Source organism: Arvicanthis niloticus, chromosome 10, assembly GCF_011762505.2.
Source record: "Arvicanthis niloticus isolate mArvNil1 chromosome 10, mArvNil1.pat.X, whole genome shotgun sequence".
NCBI classification, from domain to species: domain Eukaryota; kingdom Metazoa; phylum Chordata; class Mammalia; order Rodentia; family Muridae; genus Arvicanthis; species Arvicanthis niloticus.
In genome coordinates, this window is record NC_047667.1 from 23,585,470 (window position 1) to 23,606,351 (window position 20,882).

Sequence of the window (20,882 nt, forward strand, 5' to 3'; positions counted from 1 at the left end):
GTCTTCAGACACACCAGAAGAGGGCATTGGATCCTATTACAGCTGGTTGTGAGCCTCCATGTGGTTGCTGGGAATCGAACTCAGGATCTTGGGAAGAGCAGCCAGTGCTCTTAACCGCTGAGCCATCTCTCCAGCCCTGATTTTTTTAAAGAATGTTTTTTGTCATTGTTGTTATGGGCTGATGGAGAAATCAAGTATGACAAAGTCATTTAGTTTATAATGGAAGTACATAAGAGTGATGTAATAGGAGTTTGTGTGTGTGAGCACATGTGGGTATGAGTGTGCTAACCCATGTGAGGGCATGGTGAGCCCAGAGCTTGGCATCACATGTCTGTCTTCCTTAACCGATTCTCCACCTCTCTACCTTGCTTTTTCAGACAAGGTCTCTCACTGAACCCTGAGCTTGTAAGAGAGTCATGGGACCTCCATGTCTCTGTCCCAGGGCTCTGAGGTTTTGCTATTGCATTTGTTTTTTATCTCATTTTTGATATATGATGTCACTGCATAGCCTAGAGCAGCTCTCCATCACTGCAGTCCTCTCGCCCCTCCCCCTAAGCTTAGACAGTGTTAACAGAAGATCTTCATGTTCTTTTTTTTTCTTTCTTTTTAACATATGAAGCTGTTTAATTAGGTTGTAAGCAATTTAGAACACCGGTTTGTGAGGATTCATCCCGTTTGTCAGGGAGACCTGAGATCACAGGTAGCCCTGGAGCTGAGGAACAGCTTTAATCTTTGGCAAAATCTTCGAGTCCATAGTTTTCTGATCAGCCTTTTGCTGCTCTGTAGTCTCCTATTTCTTCTCTGTGTGGAAGATCTCGCCCTCCTGATGCCTGGGCTTGCGCAGCTGCTGCTTCTTGAAGTAAGTGTCAGTCAGGTGTTTGGGGATTTTAGCCTCGATGATATCAACTTTTGTAGAGGTGGCAATGACAAACTTCTGGTGTGTTCTGCGCAGAGGAACTCTTGATGGCAAGAGGTCCAGACACAAGTAACAAGCCACTCCCCAACTGCTTCAGGAAAACCACTCTCTTGCCCCTGTGGTGCCCAGTGAGGATGATCAGGGCAGTCCTGAGAGTGATGCTGGAGTGGCCTTCTCATGTGCTGACTGAAGGGCTTTTTGCCATGGCTCAGCAGCTTCCAAGGCACATCTTCAGTAGGATAATACCTAGGCATTTTTTGAAGCTTCACCACCTGGGTGCCACTGTTCTTGTTCCCACCAACTGTTTTTGTGACAGTAGCAAGGACCGTCTCCTTTTTCTTCTTCTTTTCAACCTTGGTCTTGGCAGCTGAATATTTACTTTTGTACAAGGCCTTTCTGGAATACAAAGCTGATCAGGAGTACATGCCAGTTCATCTAACCAGGACAGGGTTCCGGCTGCAATGGGGCTTCACTTTACTGGGCTTTTTAACCTTAGGGTTACTCTTTTTGGCTGCACCAGCATCACCACCAGACTTCTTGACTGCAGATATCTTCTCCTTCGTATCAGGTTTCTCTGTCTTTTCACCGGCCATATTGCAAGACAGGAAAGAGCTCATGCTCTTTTTCTATCCAGATGTAGTCTGAGGGCAGATGAGAGGAATGTGGTAATCTTGGAGGAGGTTGTAGCTATAAATTTCAGAGTCCTATTCTCATGAAATTTCATTGACTATTTCTATTTTAGCCATACATGGTGGCAAGTGCCTGTAATGCCAGCCCTCAGAAGTCTGAGTGAGAGGGTGGCTGTAAGTTCAAGGACAGCTTGGGCTACAACCTGAAAACCAGGCCAGCCACATAGCATATAGGGTGGTGTGCAGGAGAGGAAAGAAGAGAAGAGAGATGTTTTATCATAAAGGCACATGGACGCTAGTGGTATATTTATGAAACTTTTGTATTCTGTTCTTTAAGACATCTATGTTGGTTTTAATATGGAATCAGGTTAATTTTCTAGAAATTTTGATATTCTATTGTTTACTCCTAGGGATACAGCCAACTGTTCATTTTATTTGAAGATTTACAAATATGTGTCATATTTGCCAGATACAAATCAAATAAAATAGATTATAATTTAAACTTTTCTATAAAATTATTTTATGCTTATGAGTGTTTTGCCTGCATGTATGACTGTTTCAAATGTGTGAGCCTGGTATCTTTGGAGGTCAGAAAATGGCTTGACCACCTGGAACAGGTGTTATGATTGTTGGCTGCAATGGGTGCTGGAATTGAACCCAGGTCCTCTGGAAGAGCAACTAGTACCCTTTTTTGTTTGTGTTTGTTTGTTTGTTTGTTTGTTTGTGAAATAATTTCTCTGTGTAGCCTTGGCAATCCTGGAACTCACTCTGTAGACCAGGATAGCCTCAAACTCAAGAGATCTACTGCCTCTGCCTCCTGAGCACTGGGGTTAAAGGTGCACACCATCACTGCTCAGCAAGCAGAGTATTCTTAACCACTGAGCCATCTCTCCAGCCTCAGATTGTTGTTTTTAAAAGATGTATATTTAATTAGTACCAGTATCCCTTTATACTCTTAGACTTGGATTCTGTCTTTACCTTGTGGAATTAAAAGTACCATCCTTTCCTACTCATGAATTTTCAGCTTTCAGAGAAGGGGAAGCCATATGTTGACATTCAAGGTTTAACTGCTTCTACCATGGAAATCCTGTTGGACTTCGTGTACACAGAAACAGTACATGTGACAGTGGAGAATGTTCAAGAACTGCTCCCTGCAGCCTGTCTTCTCCAGCTGAAAGGTACAGACAATAAAAGGTGTCCTTGTTTATGACACATTAGCCCTGGAAGTGTTTTCTTTGATGTAACATTAATCAAGAGACTTTCAGAGATCAGTCTTGAGGCATGACATTTGAATCTTTGAGCATGGAAGATCAGATATAGTCAAGAGCAATGCAAAAGAATCTCTCCACGTAAGAGTATTTGGGTCTTGTAAAAGAAAACATTTAAACTTTTTATTTTATTTATTTATTTTTTAAAGATTTATTTATTTATTTTATGTGAAGAAGGCATTGAATCCAGTTACAGATGGTTGTGAGCCACCATGTGGTTGCTGGGAATTGAACTCATGACCTCTGGAAGATCAGCCAGTGCTCTTAACCCCTGAGCCATCTCTCCAGCCCACATTTAAACTTTTTAAACTTTTTCCATTTTTGAAAATATGGAAGAGCCAGGTATGGTGGCTAACATCAATAATCCCAGCACTTAAGAGCTTAAGAAGCTAAGACAGGAGGATTGCGTAAGTTTCAAGCCAATTTAGTGTATAAAATGAGACTACATCTTAAAATGAACCAAAGGGGCTGAAGAGATGACTCAGGCTAAGAGCATGGACTGTTCTTCAGAAGAATCTGTGTTTGATTCCCAGCACCTACTGGTGGCTCACAGCTATTTGTAACTCCATTTCCAGGGAACCTAATGCACCAGGCCTGAAAACGGTACACAGGTACACATGCTACCAAAGCACCCTACACATAAACCAATTAAACAGCCAAACAAAGCAGAATGGAAAATAGAGGTATTTCCTTAATGCATACATATAGACATACAATATACATACAACATATATACATACATATATATATATATATATATATATATTTACATGTATATATACATAGTAAAAATTGTCAAGAAACTGATACTATTCATGTCTATGTAGATTCTTTTTACCCTGTCATTTGATGTCTGTGTGCATGGAAAGGCTAAGAGGGCTTTTCCTTATAAACATTTTTGTATCTTTAAGTCTGAATCATGTAAAATATCTTTTTAAGATTTATTTCTGTTTACTTTTATTGTTTATTTTTAATGTGTATATTATTATGCTCAAATGTATGAACTCTGATGGCCACAGAGATTAGAAGAGAGTGTTGGATCCCCTCAAACTGGAGTTACAGGCAGTTGTAGGCTGCATTCTGGGGTCTGGGAACTGATCCTAGATCTTCTTCAAGACTAATAGTGCTTTTAACTGTTGAGCCATCTCTCCAGTCCCCTGGTTTGTTTTTGTATTTGGTTTTTGAAACAGGGTCTTACTATGTAACTGTGGCTATCTGGGAACTTGCTGGTCAGGTTGTCCTCTAACTCAAGGATATCCACCTGGTTCTGCCTCTGAAATGCTGGAATTAAAGGCATGCACCTCTATGCTATGTCTGCTTTAAAAATATCTATTTATACTAGCCAGTGGTGGTACATGTCTTTAATTCCAGCACTCAGGAGACAGAGACAGGTAGATCTCTGTGAGTTGGAGACCTGCCTGATCTACAGAGCTAGTTCTAGGACAGCCAAGGCTTCACAAAGAAACTCTGTCTCAGAAAAATAAAACAAACAAATAAAAAATAATAAAATAAAATTTATCTTATACTTGAGAAGGAGAAACAGCATGGGCTACATAGGTAGACCATATCTCAAAAAAAAAAGTAAATAAAATAAATTTCAAATTGATATATAACTGTTAAAATATAATTTTCACTGCATTAGAGATGATCTCCTTTCCAGTTTCTAATGTATGTGTGTGTGTGTGTTGTATGTCTGTGTGTTTGTGTACTTTTTCTTTGTTTTGGCCTACATTGTGTAGACAAGGCTGGCCCTGAATTGTATCCCAGTTGGTCCTAACTCTGTTTTCTTGCCTCTGCCTCCTGAGTACTATGTTTTCAGTTGTCTAGCCAGTCTGTCTCTTCAACCTCCAATTATATATCCACATAATTGAAACATTCTTACTGTTGTTTGGTTTGGTCTGATTTAGATAAGAGTATCACTGTGTGTAGTCTAAGCTAGCCTTGAGTATATGCTCCTTTGTAGCCTCCTGATAGCTGAAATTACTGTACCTCTATGAAATTACTGCACCATTAATCCCAGCACTCCCAGAAAGAGATGCAGACTAATATTTGTGAATTGAGACCATTCTGGTGCACACCATGAGCTCTAGGCCAGATAGGGCTACATAGTAAGACTCTGCCTCAAAAAACGAAACCAAACCAACAAGAACTGAGTTCATGCACTAACCAACAAGAACTGAGTTCATGCACTGGCCCTTTCCTGTTTTCCAGTTGCAGGGCTTGAACCCAGGGCCTTGCACATGCTGAGATGCTAGACTAGCAATGCTGCTTTTCTATTAAGCTACAATCCAAGATTTTATTCTGAATTTCTCAAAGAATTATGGGATTGTTTTTCTTTACTGGAGTTTTAAAATAAGTTTGACATAGAGGCTAGAGAGATGTCTCTGTGGTTAAGAACACTTGTCCTAACAGAGAACCTGGGTTCAGTCCCCAGCATCACATGATGATTCATTCACAACTGCCTTTAACTCCAGTTCCAAGGGACAAATGTGACCTCCTTGGACACTGTATGCCATGGTGTAGTTACATGTGTGCAGACCTAATACTTACAAAATAAAAACAAGTAAATCTTAACAAAACAACTGTCTAGAGTAAAAAATAAGAACATAGTAAATTAAGTTCTATTTTTAGAATGGTTCCAGAGGTAAGAGTTTGCAGCAATCTGATGGTTCCTGAAACTAGTTCCGACTTGCTACACTCATTTTAAAGACAGAAGCAAGTGTAAAGGGCTTTTAAAGGTGACATAGTACATAAGACAGCTAATGTTTAAATGCTTGGACTATAAATGTTCTAGTGAGTGTGTTAAGGTGTAGAGCCAGGGTTCCTCTGATAACTGTAGAGAAGATGTTAAAATCTAAGAATGGAAGGCCACTTTACACTTGGCCAAGTATCCTGAAGTTTGTTCGATACCTGTGTTTGTCCTAGGTGTGAAACAAGCCTGCTGTGAGTTCTTAGAAAGTCAGTTGGATCCATCTAATTGCCTGGGTATCAGGGATTTTGCTGAAACTCACAATTGCGTTGACTTGATGCAAGCAGCTGAGGTTTTTAGCCAGAAGCATTTTCCTGAAGTGGTGCAGCACGAAGAGTTCATCCTCCTGAGTCAAGGAGAGGTGGAGAAGCTGATCAAGTGTGACGAGATCCAGGTACAGACTGGGCTGGGTGTCACAGTTTCCTTTTTTTTTTTTTTTTGGTTTTTTGGTTTTTTGGTTTTTTGAGACAGGGTTTCTCTGTGTCCCCCTGGCACAGTTTCCTTAAAGTTACAGAGCAGGGTGCAGTGAATGTGTCCATATTATGGCTTCATAATCAGATACCCATATTGGTGCCAAAAGTTTTAATTGATTTGCGTATCTATAAAGAAAGATATTCAGAGAGCCAAGTCCTGTGTGTATGTTCCTCTTGAGTTTTATTTCTCCACTGAAATATTTTACTGAGCATGTGTTCCTCAGCTTATATAAGAGGTGCATTAGAAAGTATTAGAATGGGTTTAATGCTTTGACATGCTATAGGAGAGTTTGCTACCTAAAGAAATTCTGTGACCATCCAGGCATACCAATGTGTATCTGTAATCCCAGTACTCAAGAGGCTGAGATAGGAGGATCACAAGCTTGCCTAGGGAACAGTGAGACCCTGTCTCAAAAAAAAAAAAAAAAAAAACCCCACCATAGGAGTGATGCACTTTGTGTAAACCATCTGGTCTCTGTTCTGATTGGCTATAAAACAGGTATGTATGTTACAAAGTAAAAGGTGTTAAGTATACTTTTATTAAATTTTAGCCAATTTTTTCTTTAACAACTGTTAAATTCTTTCTTTAACAACTGTTGTAAGACAAAACTGATAAGAACAGTTGGTATATTGTTTGCACCTAGACAGAAATTATTCCCCAACTTGACTTTTATACCAGCCTGGAGCGGCACTGTTAGAGGTGCTGATGTGTCAAAGATGTGCTGGTCGTGTTCTCATCCCTGTGGTGCAGGGCCTTGGGAGCCATGGCTACAAAGTGTATTTTTCACATTTAGGAGCCAGTGGTTAGATTAAAAAAAAAAAAAACTCCTTTTTTATATTATTATTGTTGTTGTTATTATTATTATTAAATAATCTATTTTTTGTCTTTTTGAGACAGGGATCTTCAGGCTAGATTTGAACTTAGAAATCTACCTGCCTCCGTCTCCCAGGTGTTGGGATTAAAGGTGTGTGCCACCACACCTGTCATGGCTCCTGATTTGTCTGTGTATGAGAAGACACAGTGATGGTACTAAGTACTGCTGTCTATAGGAAAATAGTACTTAGCATTTACTATTGGTTACTTTGTCAAAGGCTTATTGAGTACTTACAGGAAAAATCCCTATCCTTTGGTGCATCTACTCTCTTTCTCCTTCCCACCTCCTCTTTTGATTCTTTTGTGTTTCCATGTTAGAGTTTGCAATTGGTAAGGCACGGTAGGGAAGTACTGTGTCACTGAACCACCCTGCCCCAGTCTGTCCTGTGGCATCCACCTCATTTGAGCCTCAAATCTGTCTGCAGCTATCAGAAACTGTGGCTCAGAGGTAAACCATCATACCATTGTAGGTAGTAAATGATAGAGCCAGGATTCAGATCCAGGCAAGCAGCTAGATGTGATTCCACATGCCTGTAGCTCCAGTGTATGGGAGGCAGAGCTGTGAAGTTCAGAACCGTCCTAGGCTACTCCTACTGGAGACTAGAAGAAACCCTGACTCCAGAAACCAACAAGAAAGGAAGGGGAAAAATTTAAAAGCTGGGTGTGCTAGCTTGTGCCTGTATGTCCATCATGTAGGCAGAAGATACAATTTAAAACCTTCCTCTGCTACATATTGAGTACCAGACTAACTTGGGCTGTATGAAACCCTTTCTGCAAACAGCAACAGCAACAACAACAAGAAGAAAAGAAAAAAACCAAACAAACCAGAAACAAATCAGGCCACAAATTCCCAAGGCCTTTCCTGCAAACATTAAGCTATGGGTGAGCTCACCACCAGGTTTGCTTCTAACTGCCCTCAGAAGAAGTCAGCACAAAAGTCAGTCATTCTAGACCTGTTGTAGACTCTGGATAAATAAGATAGAACAGAGAGAGAGCAAGTAGCTAGCCATATTCAGCGGCCAAGATAAAAAAGTTTGAGCATTCTCTTATGTTGTTTTCCTTCCTTGTATGTCAAGACTGCCCCCCCATAACAACAGAAGGTGTTTGTTTGTTTGTTTGTTTTTCCCTGTTTTGGAGACCAGCACAAAACTGGAACCAGATGTCTTGACTTCCAGTTGCTACATAGTACTTCCGCTAATAAAACAATAGGAGCCAGGCATGGGTGCTAGTCTGTAACCCTGTAACTGATGGCAAAACAGTGGTAGCAGGATGGAGGGCTCAAGGCCTGTCTGTGTTCTGTGAGACACCATCTCAAACAACAGCATGCTCAGTCCCAGCAGCACTTAAATAGTGGGAAGCAGTGTGTCTTATGATTAAAGCATCACATATGATTAAAACCCATTAAAAACATTAGTACATAGTACACAGGACTGTCCCAAGCATTAATTGGAAATGTCTTGGCTGATACATTTAAAAAAAAAAACCTTTGTGAAGAATATTTATTTTCCCCATTATGAATCATTAGCATTCATAGGCACAGTTAGCATTTTCTCTGAAATTTTAATTTATTTATTTATAGACAAAAGAAAATATTTTTGTTTTTAATTTAGATTTTTCAAGACTGGGTTTCTTTGTGTAGCCCTGACCATCCTGGAACTCTGTAGACCAGGCTGGCCTTGAATTACAGAGATGCCTCTGCTTCCCCAGTATTGGGACAAAAGGTATGTGCCACCATCCATCGCCTGGCTAGAAAACATTTTCTTAATAATAAATACCCTGCATCCTTCCTATCATCTGTCTGTAAGCTGGATCACCTTGAACTCCCACATATTTCTCCAAGACTGCCACAACTGGAGTCTAGCCTGTTGTACAAAGAAGACTAGAACTGATCTTGCAGCTCTTGGCCCTTATAAAATGTTCTACCCATAGTCACCACAACAGTGTTTACAAACATCTCTTTATTTCTGTCCCACTGGAAAAATTCAAATGATATCCAGCTCTTATTAGGATGCCTTCAGCAACTTGGTGCTTACCTCGGACTCTGTCACCACCCACCCTTCTTCCTACCAGGCTGGTCAGCTAAAATGTCCCTATATGCCAGTTCTCTCTGCTCTAGGTCAGTTCTGACCTGTAGAAAATCCTTTCAAGATGGACTAAATTTTCTTGCCTGGTTTGATAGCCCCTAGGCATGTTGCTGTTGGGTGGCTGTTGGAATGTAGCTAGTACTGCTAAGAAGCTGAGCTCTGTTTATTTTCATTAATGACACTGTAGTGACAGTGCAGCTCTAGAGCTTCTGGTGCACTCTTTTTTCTTTTTTTCCTGATGTAGAGTGTTCTTGGGGATTTTGAGATAAGTTCTTATTCTGTATCCCTGGCAGGCCCTGAACTCACTATGTAGGTAATCCTCCTGTTTCTTTTCTTTTCTTTTTTTTTCTTTTTTCTTTTTTCTTTTTTCTTTTTGTTTTTTTTCGAGACAGGGTTTCTCTGTGTAGCTCTGGCTGTCCTGGAACTCACTCTGTAGACCAGGCTGGTCTCGAACTCAGAAATCCGCCTGCCTCTGCCTCCCAATTTTTTTTGTTTTTTTGAGACAGGGTTTCTCTGTGTAGTCCTGGCTGTCCTGAAACTCACTCTGTAGACCAGGCTGGCCTCCAACTCAGAAATCCGCCTGCCTCTGCCTCCCAAGTGCTGGGATTAAAGGCGTGCGCCGGTGCTGGAGAGATGGCTCAGAGGTTAAGAGCACTGGCTGCTCTTCCAGAGGTCCTGAGTTCAATTCCCAGCAACCACATGGTGGCTCATAACCATCTTTAGTGACATCTGGTGCCCTCTTCTGGTCTTCAGTCATATGTGTAGGAGACTGCTGTATATATAATAAATAAATAAATTTGAAAAAAAATAAATAAATAAAAAAAATAAAGGCGTGGGCCACCACCGCCTGGCAATCCTCCTGTTTCAACAACCCTCCAAGTGCCAGAATTATCAGTGTCATCTGACCCTTTGAGTACTCTCTTGTTATTCTTTCGGGTTCATTTACTACTCCTCCATCATCATCCAGACTTTTCCTGACCTAGTCTAAATGAAGAAATTTCCTGTTGTTTTTATCTCATAGCTCTCCTACTTTCCTGCATAATTTTAATCACAACAAAATTATACTCATTGATAGTTGGCAGTACTTATAATCCCAGCACTTGGAAGGATAACACAGGTGGATAAGGTGAAGGCAGAGTCTGCCCTACAGGGACTAGATTTGATTTGTCATCATCAGTGAAGTCAGTACCTGGCACTTAGTAGAAGTTAAGTACATTTATAAAATGACAGAACAAGCCCAAACATTTCTGCTTTGCAAAGTTCCACAGTTCTTTGGGAAAAGGTGTATGAGGTGTATTGGTTGGCTTTCATGCAGTCACAGTCAGTGGTTCAAAAGAAGCGTCAGATTACAAATGCCCAGAGACTGCCAAGAGTACATGGGTCCTGCACCTAGGTGACTGCCTTTGGAAAGTCCTAGGTCTTACAGTGCCTGTTACTTTTCTGGTGGCATACTACATACTTTAGAGGGTGTTTCTTACTTTATCTATTTATCATGTATAATCTAGATCTGAATCTACATGACAAAACAGCACAGAATCTAACACATAGTAGTTATTTAAATGCCGATTGACCATACTTTGGAAACTGTAGTGTTATTTATGATGATAAAGTGAAGTTCTTGCTTTAGAGGCAACTATGAATAAAAATTATTTCAGTTTTAATTAGGGTAACAGATTTCCTCTTCCATGTTTATTTACTAAAGTTGCAGAAATATCCAGACAAAAATTCAAGAATGGATACAATTCTGAAAGGGAGGCCAACATGTGACTCATCATTTATTAAATACTATCTTAGTTCATTTTAAATCGCATGTAATTCTCTTCCTGTATCTGAAAAGCTAGTTTTCCCAGAACCTCCATATTCTGGAAGATGGGAAATAACAGTAATGGAGGGCAGGGAGCACAGAGGAGAATGTGAACATGGCTGCTTTCAGTTTGTGGGGACACCTTTTCACTGGGAAAGTAAAAGTCCGTGATGTGTGATCTACATTAATAGGTGGATTCTGAAGAGCCAGTATTTGAGGCTGTTATCAACTGGGTGAAGCATGCCAAGAAGGAGCGAGAAGAGTCTTTACCTGACCTCTTACAGTATGTTCGGATGCCCCTGCTGACTCCCAGGTACATTACAGATGTAATTGATGCTGAGGTAAGTCACATAAGGCATCTGCCATCTAGAAACTCCACTAACTCCACAGCCTAATTACTCAAAGCCAACAGCTTTAATGTAGGCAGTCTCCTGGTTCCCTTCAGCAGGAATGGTGAGAGAGAGAGAAAGCTAGGAACATTCTAGGCATAAGAAATGTTTATTGCTTGGCAAATTAGGCCTCTGTCACAAATGAAAATCCATAATTTAATTTTGTGCAGTATTATCTTTTTGTTTTATGTACCTCTGGATGTTTTCTAAAAACTGTATACCAGTCTCTGTTAAACATAAACTGTTATAAATTGTTCTGAAAACAAACACACGAGACAAGAGTTGCTGTGTGTTAGACACGCAGGTTTTACTTCTAATAAGTCTGGTTTACTTAGTTTGATGCAGTTGAGCTTTCTGTTGTTTTATAAAAGTATTTCTCTAACTTAAGTTGCAGCCATGTTTTGTAATTCACACACACACACACACACACACACACACACACACACACACACACCCCATACACTGTGTTACATGGACTACTGTGATAAACACCATGACCACAAAGCAGCATGGGAAGGGCAGGGTTTATTTCCTTGCATGTTACAGTCCATCATCAAGGGAACCAAGGGCAGGGGTAGAAGCTGAAGCAGAGACCATGAAGGAACACTGCTTACTGGCTTGTTTCCATTGCTGGCTTAGCTTGCCTTCTGATACAACTAGGGACTACTGCCTGTTGAGGAGTGGTGCCTCCCACATCAGTCACTAATCAGAAATGCCCCCCCTCCCCACATATATCCAATCCCATGGAGTCAGTTCCTCAATTGACAACTGTACTTTGGCATGCACTGGTCTATAACATTTAGGTGAAGCCCAGTAACTGAGTTGCTTCTTGGCCAGGACCTGACCATTTTAGAAGTTAACCATAAAAATAGTTTCTTAGTTGTTTACAAAATTTGCTTGGCCTGTTGTAGTGAGAGCCTGTAATCTCTGGTAGAAGTCGGCAGGCATATCAAGAGTTCAAGGCCAGCCTAGGTTACATGAGACCTTGTCTCAAACAAGCAAACAAATTTGGGACACACACACACACACAAATTAAAAAAAAAATCTGGCTAATTAATGACCCATCTCAAACTCATTTTCCCCTTCTTTCTTAAGACCTTTATTTGTTAGTTTTCTTATTGCTGTGATAAGATACCCCACAAAAGCAACTGAAGGAAGGAAGGAAGGAAGGAAGGAAGGAAGGAAGGAAGGAAGGAAGGAAGGAAGGAAGGAAGAGTGGGTTGGTTTATATTGGCTCAGTTAAAAGTTATAGTTCATCCTGAAGAAGGCATGGCAGAAGGAAACCATGACGCTGTGGGTCACACTGCCATAGTCATGAAGCAGAGAAAGAAAGCTGGCGCTCAGCTGAATGTCTCCTGTTTGTTAGGTTTGGGTCCATAGCCAATGGCACAGTGTGGCCTACAGTAAGGTAGGTCTTACCACGTGAGCTAAATCTTTCAGAACCCCCCTCATGGACACAGCAGTTGGTGTGTTTCCCAAATCAGTCAAGGTGACGATGAAGCTCAGCCCTCACGCCCTTCTGAGTCAGTCTCCATGTGTTTGGTACAGAGATCCAGAGCTAGAATCAGGAGGCTGAGATCCTAAATCAAATACTCCTGTGGGACCCTTAGGGAGACGAACTCAGATGGTTTTTTTGTGAAGCAGCACTTACATTACCCACCTCATACATGGTTGCCAGTATTCATATGCAGAAGCTTTAGAGATGTCTGTACAGCAGTAGTTGCTACTGTTACATACTTTCTTTTCCAATGCATGCTGAACTTCTTGGAGTCAAACTAATAAAGTAGAGGTCATATGAGTTGAAGACCCCAACAGGGAACAGATGGTATGGTCCTAAGGCAGGCTCACTATGCATATATAAAGGAGCTGTTCACAAAGTTACACTTGGAGAAACAGTAAAAGACAGTGGAGACTACAGATCTAGAACAGCCAAGCTGTCACCGGCTCTCAGTCTAGTTGGGCTAAGAAGTGGGTCTCAGAGCCTAAAGGGAAAGAGCAGACCTTGAGAGGAGTCTGCCCGTCAGCAGAACTCATCCCAGCTAGCAGCCATGTAGACACCTTACTGGTGCGGTTTATAGGACTAGAGACCAGAGTACAGAGTGGAGGTAGATGCTAATACAGAGATCTATTTCCTATGTAAGTGTATGTGTATAAACACACATATGCATGCACATGTAGGCCAGAGGTCAGTCTTTGGTGCTGTTTCTCAGACCATCCAACTTGGTTTTTGAGATACAGTCTCTTATTGATTGGCCTAGAGTTTCTGATTGGGCTGGCAACAAGTCCAGGGATCTGCCCATCTATCCACTAGTAGGGACATTACAAGTATAGGCTACCATGTCTAGTTTTTTATGTGGTTTCTTGTGACAGAACTTGGGTCATCATGCTTACATGGCAAGGACTCTACCAAAGTGAGCCATCTCTCCAACCCATCTAGAGCACCACTGGATATAGATGTGGAAGCTGGACTAATGGTGAATGCATGCCTATAACTCGGCACTTGGGAGATGAATGCAGAAACATCAGATGTTGAAAGTTATCCTATGCCCTGTTGTAAGTTTGAAACCAACCTGGGCTATAGAAGAGAAAGGAAGGACGAAACGGGGAAGAAGAAGAGGAGGAGAACAAAGGAAGGAAGGAGAAAGGAGAGAGTGAGCTTTGGGACAGTTGTTTCAGAGAAGACATTTTTCAAAGAGAGAGAGAGAGAATAAGAGAGAGAGAGAGACACAGAGACACAGAGAGAGACAGAGAGAGACAGAGAGAGAGACAGAGAGAGAGAGACAGAGAGAGAGAGAGAATATGAGAGAATGAGAATGAAAATGTGTGTCTTGCCTTTTTGAGACAGTGTCTCCCTGTAGTCATACCTAGAAGTCAGTATGTAGCCCTGAGATGGCCTGAAGTCTCAGGAATCCTTTTATCTCAGCCTGCCAAGTACTGGAGTTGCAGATGTGAAGCCAGCATGCTCAGCTCCCTTAAGATTCATACTAATCCTTAAGTGCTTTTATCTGTGTACATAACATAAATTGCTTCTTTATATGTGTCATTTTGTTACTATAATATTAGAAGTGGCCAGTTTCCTTCTGCCTTCTGTCTTTTAGCCTTTCATCCGCTGTAGTTTACAGTGCAGGGATCTAGTTGATGAAGCAAAGAAGTTTCACCTGAGGCCTGAACTTCGGAGTCAGATGCAAGGACCCAGGACAAGAGCCCGTCTAGGTAAGCTGGTATTCCTGGTAAAACTCGGGGGTGTCTTTCAACTTCCTTTTCAGAGGGTATGATATAGTTGGAAATAACATCTGTAATGCATACAGTAGACTTGTTTCAAACCTGCTTTTAATCTCTTTAGACAAGTAGCTGTCATTTTAAGCTTTTAATTCCTGTAGTTTGAGAGTGTCTTTATGGTACATAACTATTGGAGATTAAGTTAGATAAAGTAGAGAAAAAAAGATTTTACAAATTATCATATATTATGTAACATTAAATTTCTATTTAAGCATTTAAATGAAGGGCCTGGAGCTGGGGATGTAGCCCAGTTGTTAGAATGCTTTCCTAGCCCTGAGTTCAGTCCCCAGCACAGCATGCTTGGGCTATGGTGTTGAATGCCTGTGATTGGGAGGTAGAGGCAGGAAGATTAAGTTCATCCTTGGGCACATACAAAGTCAGAAGCCAGCATGGTCGACTGTGTCAGACAGACAGAGTCCTAAAACTACAGGGCTTTGACAATCACATATCATAGGTAAAATCCTGACCTGTGAGGCCAGAGTTGTGGTACAGATTCTGGTTTGCTACTTACCTTAGACAGGAAGTTTATTCTATCTGCCTCAGATGCTTTATCTGTGAACTGGAAATCAACATAACATCCAGCTCTAAGAAAGTTATGACAATTAAATGAAAAAATCTAGGAAAAGGCTAGGAATGGTTACTGTCATGTACGTGCTACTATGTTAGCAGACAGAGGTTCACATCTAAGCCCTGCCAGTGGCTAATTGGTGATAACAATTTATCGGATCCTAACCAGATATGGTAGCACAGAGCACTAATCTCAGTACTCAGGAGGCCTAGTTAGGTTGATCTCTCTGTGTTCAAGGCCAGCCTGGTCCAAATAGTGAGTTCCAGAGCATCCTGGGCTAAATAGTAGACCCTGTCTCCAATCAATCAATTGATCAGTCAGTCAAAAAATAAATAGTTTTAAAAAACACTTATTTGATCCTATGCTTTTACCCCTAAAATGAGGCTTAGTTTCTTCTCAGTGGGTTGTTGGGAGGATTGAATTGGAACTTAGATAAGATACCTAGCTGACACAGAGTAAATACTTAGCTATTTTTATCTTGGTTTCCATTACTTCTCTGTCAAAAGAGCCTTTCTGCCACTGTGTGAAACTATTTTGTAGATTATCATTTATTTTGTATATATGAGGTGGCGCTTCATTTACTTTTTTTTAAGAGTTATTTTTTATTTTATATGTTTGAGTGTTTGCCTGCTTGCATGTCTGTGTACCACATGTGTACAGTACCCACAGAGGTCAGAAGAGGGTATCAGATCCCCTGGAACTAGAGTTCCCGATTGCTGTGAACCACTATGTGGGTTCTAGGAACAGATTCTTAGCATGCAACCATCTCATCAGCCCCAAATGGTTAATCATTATTTCCTTTTCTTATTTTTGATTTTAGAGTTAATGTATATTAGGATATTGATAATCAAGTTGTCTATTGATAGAGGAATGAGCAGTGGTTTTATTTCCAGTTTTTTTCTTGTTTTGTTTTTAAGATTCCTTTTATTCATGTGTGTTTGTGTTTATATGAGTTTCTGAGGGAACCAGATCTCCTACAGTGGAGTTATAGGCTGTTATGAGCCAGCTCGGTGCTAGAAGCCAAACCTCCTCTGCAAGAATAGTGTGAGCTTTTAACCACTGATCCATCTCTGTGGCCTTCTTTGCTGTTGTTTCTAATGAAATTCTTCCCATTTTAAATATTTTTACTTTGTTTTATAATATGTAAGTGTTTTGCCTCAATGGAGGATGTTTGTGTATCATGGAGGCCAGACGAGGATGTCAGATCCTCATAGAACTGGAGTTGCAGACAGTTGTGAGCTACAAAGTGGGTGCTGGGAATCAAACTTCTTTCCTCTAGAAGAGCAACCAGTGCTCTGAATCACTGAGACATCTCCAGTCCTGCCCACCTCCAGTGTTTATTAGTGTCACCCATACTGTATGCTTAATATTAAAATATATAGAAGCAAAAAATTAAAAATCACCCCAAATTCTACCACACAGAAATATATTTAGAGAAAGAGAAGGAGAGGTATACAACCCAAGTTCTTCCTGTAGAGGAGTGAATGACTAAGTAGATTACAGTACAGCTATACCATGGGTGGTGTGGCACCAAGTGAAACATGGAGTCAAGTGTGCACAGCTGGGGCTTTTCTCCTCTTTTCCTTTCTTTCTTATGTATTGAGCACAGCAGTGGGAGGACATTGCACAGGCCATGGTGTGTCTGTCCAGGCTGGGTGGGAAACGCCTTTATGCCGTTACCTGCTGAGCCAGCTCATTATCCCCAGCTTTTTCTCTGTCTCTGTCTCTGTCTCTGTCTCTGTCTCTTGGTCTCTCTCTCTCTCGCTCTCACGCTCTCACTCGCTCTGTCTGTCTGTCTGTCTGTCTGTCTGTCTGTCTGTCTGTGTCTTTTAAATAGAATCCTGCACTATAGCCCAATCTGACCTAAAGTTCTTAATTCTCTTGCCTCATTCTCTTAAGTAGCTGGACTACAGGCACCGAGCTGTGCTGGCTGGGCATCGAAGGGGAAAAATCCATTTTTGAAAGTGGACAAGTGCTAGGCATAGAGCTCAGGGATGGAAGGCCTGCCTCCAGTGGGAGCCTCCAGTGCTCAGGGATGGGAGGCCTGCCTCCAGTGGGAGCCTCCAGTGCTCAGGGATGGGAGGCCTGCCTCCAATGGGAGCCTCCAGTGCTCAGGGATGGGAGGCCTGCCTCCAGTGGGAGCCTCCAGTGCTCAGTGATGGGAGGCCTGCCTCCAGTGGGAGCCTCCAGTGCTCAATGATGGGAGGCTCAGTGATGGGAGGCCTGCCTCCAGTGGGAGCCTCCAGTGCTCAGGGATGGGATGCCTGCCTCCAGTGGGAGCCTCCAGTGCTCAGTGATGGGATGCCTGCCTCCAGTGGGAGCCTCCAGTGGGAGCCTCCAGTGCTCAGTGATGGGAGGCCTGCCTCCAGTGGGAGCCTCCAGTGCTCAGGGATGGGAGGCCTGCCTCCAGTGGGAGCCTCCAGTGCTCAGTGATGGGAGGCCTGCCTCCAGTGGGAGCCTCCAGTTTGGTCCTCAGCCCTTAAAAGGCAGAGCTCTTGAGTAGTCGTTGGTAGAAGCAGAGACCCACCACACCCAGGCTTTAACAGCATTACCCTACAGGTGTGATGGCAAGGGCAGCTTGGCAGTCTGTTAACTTTACACACCTCAGCATTAGTCCTAAAAACATGCAGTTACCTTTGTTGTCTTAAAAATAACAAGTCTGGGGTCTAGAGCTCAAAGAAAGTAAGTTTCCAGCTTGTATCCATGTAAAGTGGGTGAAGTACTCACTAGGGTACTTTCCAAGACAGAAGGTATAGGGTGTTTTTTTTTGTTGTTGTTTTTGTTTTTTTTTTTACATAATCACATTCATTAATCGATTATTAAACTGAACTAAGGCCAATGGAAATTTTTATGAGCCAGAAAATGCAGAAGTTTCTCTAGAAGTTTGTTGTCTACATTTCTTTAAATATTTTGCAGATAAGAAAACTCTTTTCTGACCTTCAGGACTTAGACTTAGTTTTATGTAACTGATGGCTTTGAAGACATGCTGACATTGTCTTTGACTAGATCAATGTTTATGTTGTAAGGGCACCACCAGCTTACACATCAATCTCGTCAGGCGTCCTGGTGTACACCTGTAATCACAGCTACCCAAGAGGCCAGTGCAGGAAGGATTTTAAGTTTATAATCAGAGTGGTCTACCAAGTAAATTCAGACATTCTGTCTCAAGATGAAAGCTCAGAAATAGCTGGGGAGGTAGTTCAGTGAGAGCACTTGCCTAGCATAGGAGAGATTGGGTTCCGTCCTGAGTAACAACAGTAAGGTAGGGATCCTCTGACACGGTATGAGGGTGCATACTAACTTCACCTGGGGCAGAAGCAGCTGCATCTCTCTGGGTTCTATACCAGCCTGGTCAACATAATAAATTCCAGGCCAGCTAGAACTACATAGAGAGACCTGTTCTCAAAAACAAACAGACAAACAAGGACAGCAACAAAAACGTCCTTCATAGCAGTGCACACCTGATTTCTAGTACCTGAGATGTTGAAGCAGGAAAAAACAATCACAAGTCTGGGGCTGTTCTGAGCTACATCCCTAGACCTTGTCCATCTTCCCCAAAACAGAAGGTGATGTTACTGGTGATTACTGGAATTTACTAAAGCTTACTTTGTCAGCAGTCTTATATTTTGATTGTGAGCCTAGCCTTTAACAGCTAAGCTATCTGTAAAGCCTGAGTAGCAGTCTCTCAAAACAGGATCTGTCCTTGGATAATTATAAAGTCTTTTTTTTTGTTTTGTTTTTGTTTTTTTTTTTCGAGACAGGGTTTCTCTGTGTAGCCCTGGCTGTCCTGGAACTCACTCTGTAGACCAGGCTGGCCTTGAACTCAGAGATCCACCTACTTCTGCCTCCCAACTGCTGGGACTAAAGGCGTGTGCCACCACCGCCCAGCTATGAAGTCCTTTATAATGAAGATTGAGACTCCAGTAAGCTAGAGTCCTAGCTTTGTAAACCCATGAAATCACTAAGTAGGTAGGCATGATGATAAATCACATTCGATTAAAACATGTTGAATGTTTTACAGTAAAAAGGCCTTGAGAGGTAGAAGCAGAAGGATGGTGAGTTTGAGGCTAGCCTGGACTACATGGCAAGACTATCTCAATAAAAAACAAATGTGATCCATATTGACCTCTCTGCCCAAATTCTACTATGAACTTTAGTATTTATGAAACAATTTTGTGTTGACAGGCAGTTGCCATTTTTCTGGGGTTTATAACAAAATCTGTTTCCTGCCTACTACTGTTTCTTTGACCTTTACAAGAAGTGTATTTTTTTGTTCTTTGATTGGTTTTCTTTAGTTCTGAGACAGGCCAGGCTAGCCTCCAACTGATAGAGGTTTGCCTACCGCTGATGTGCTTTGTTTATTGATATTTTTAAATATGGGAATTACATAATGTAACAACGGCTGAAAAAAATCAATAGAAAACTTACTGCATTTTTCTGATCATATCCCTGTAGTGTCATTTACCATGTTTTAGCCAGATGTAATCTGGTACATGCTGAAGTGGGAGGACTCTTGAGTTCAGGAATTAGAAACACAGAGGAACCTGTTCTCACAGAATTGAAAGGGATGGGGGTGAGGGCACAAAACAGAAAGCTTGGCTATCAGGTCTGCTACCGGACTGTATCTGTCTTGTCACATACATGGGGCTGCATTTGCTCTTCAGTTCATGGTCACCTGAGACACTGACACAAGAGGTTGCAAACCCCTAGTTCCTGAATTGTCTGGCTAGTACACCACCAAAGTATTCTTCCCATGACTTATCAGAGTAGATGTCCAGAAGAACTCTGCCAAAGTTTTGCCCTTTGAAGAGAGCCAAGGCCAGAAATAGGCCTTGGGATGGAAAGTTTGATGTGCAGGCTGTTACTTTCTGTAAGAAAATAAAGGACTGTCCTTATTCTCTTTAACATTTATTTTGTGCATTGGGGGTGCACATGTGGACAGTTTGTGTGGGAGTCAGTTCTCCCTTTCTACCATGTTCTAGGGGTTGACCTCAGGTCATCAGGGTTAGCAGCCAATGATCTTAGCTATGGAGCAGTCTTAGGGGCCCAGGACCCTGTTTTCTGGTGACAAGTGCATCTCAGAGATTCAGACTCTGAAAAGTTAAAGCCTCAGAAAGAAGTCCCTTCCTGCAGCAGGGAGGCTGCTCATCACCAGTGTGAGAGCCAGGCCTTGGTTCCCAGCATGTGTCAGGCATGGCAGCACTCACCGGGAGCCCAGTGCTGCAAAGGGCCAGAAGAAGGCCCCGAGTTTGCTGCTGAGTCTGTCCAACCTAACTGCAGAGCTCCGCAGTTCAGTAGACATTGTCTCAATAAACAAGGCAGAGAACAATACCAGACCAGACACACAGAGGGGGGCACACAGGAAATACAAGGCAGAGCCAGTGCCTATACATACACAAGATATACATTCAAATCTATACACACAGACATTCTCAAACACATGGAAACACAAAATAAAAAAATAGATACCTTCCCATTACACAGTTTTATTTTAGATTATTTCTTAGGCAAATACAAAAGCATCCTAGGTAGGCCTGGTGGCACAGGTTTATAAGCTAGCTGTATCAGGGATTGAGACAAGGCTTGCAAGTTCAAGGCCTGCCTGGCTATATAGAGGGAGTTCAAAACTAGCCTAAGCAACTAAGTTAAGACTCAGTCTTGCAATAAAAAGTTTTAAATGTGGTGTAGGAGTGGTTACAGGTAGTGGTATAACACTGAGGCCCTTGATCTAGTATCTAGTGCCTCCAAAAGAAGACAACAGTTTCCTGTTTGAATCTTTCTTCTTATATTTTCCTGTAAACAATCACCTAGCTAGGGTGAAGTAACCTGCCTTTTCCTGCCTTTGTCCT

At 41.8% G+C, this 20,882-nt stretch overlaps 1 protein-coding gene and 1 pseudogene across 3 annotated transcripts in view; one reads left to right on the plus strand and one right to left on the minus strand.

The window, feature by feature from the left end:
• Positions 1 to 20,882, plus strand: part of Klhl12 (kelch like family member 12) — a 34,389-nt gene that overhangs the window by 6,576 nt on the left and 6,931 nt on the right. For 2 of the 3 annotated variants that reach the window (XM_034513154.2, XM_034513155.2), the window contains exons 3-6: positions 2,570 to 2,723; positions 5,739 to 5,956; positions 10,989 to 11,138; positions 14,285 to 14,399. In XM_034513154.2, the coding sequence (XP_034369045.1) occupies positions 2,570 to 2,723; positions 5,739 to 5,956; positions 10,989 to 11,138; positions 14,285 to 14,399 (637 nt within the window). The remainder of the gene's footprint in view (positions 1 to 2,569; positions 2,724 to 5,738; positions 5,957 to 10,988; positions 11,139 to 14,284; positions 14,400 to 20,882) is intronic. The other variant, XM_076941233.1, reaches the window with a different exon arrangement.
• On the minus strand, positions 644 to 1,509 carry LOC117716198 (large ribosomal subunit protein eL6 pseudogene; annotated as a pseudogene).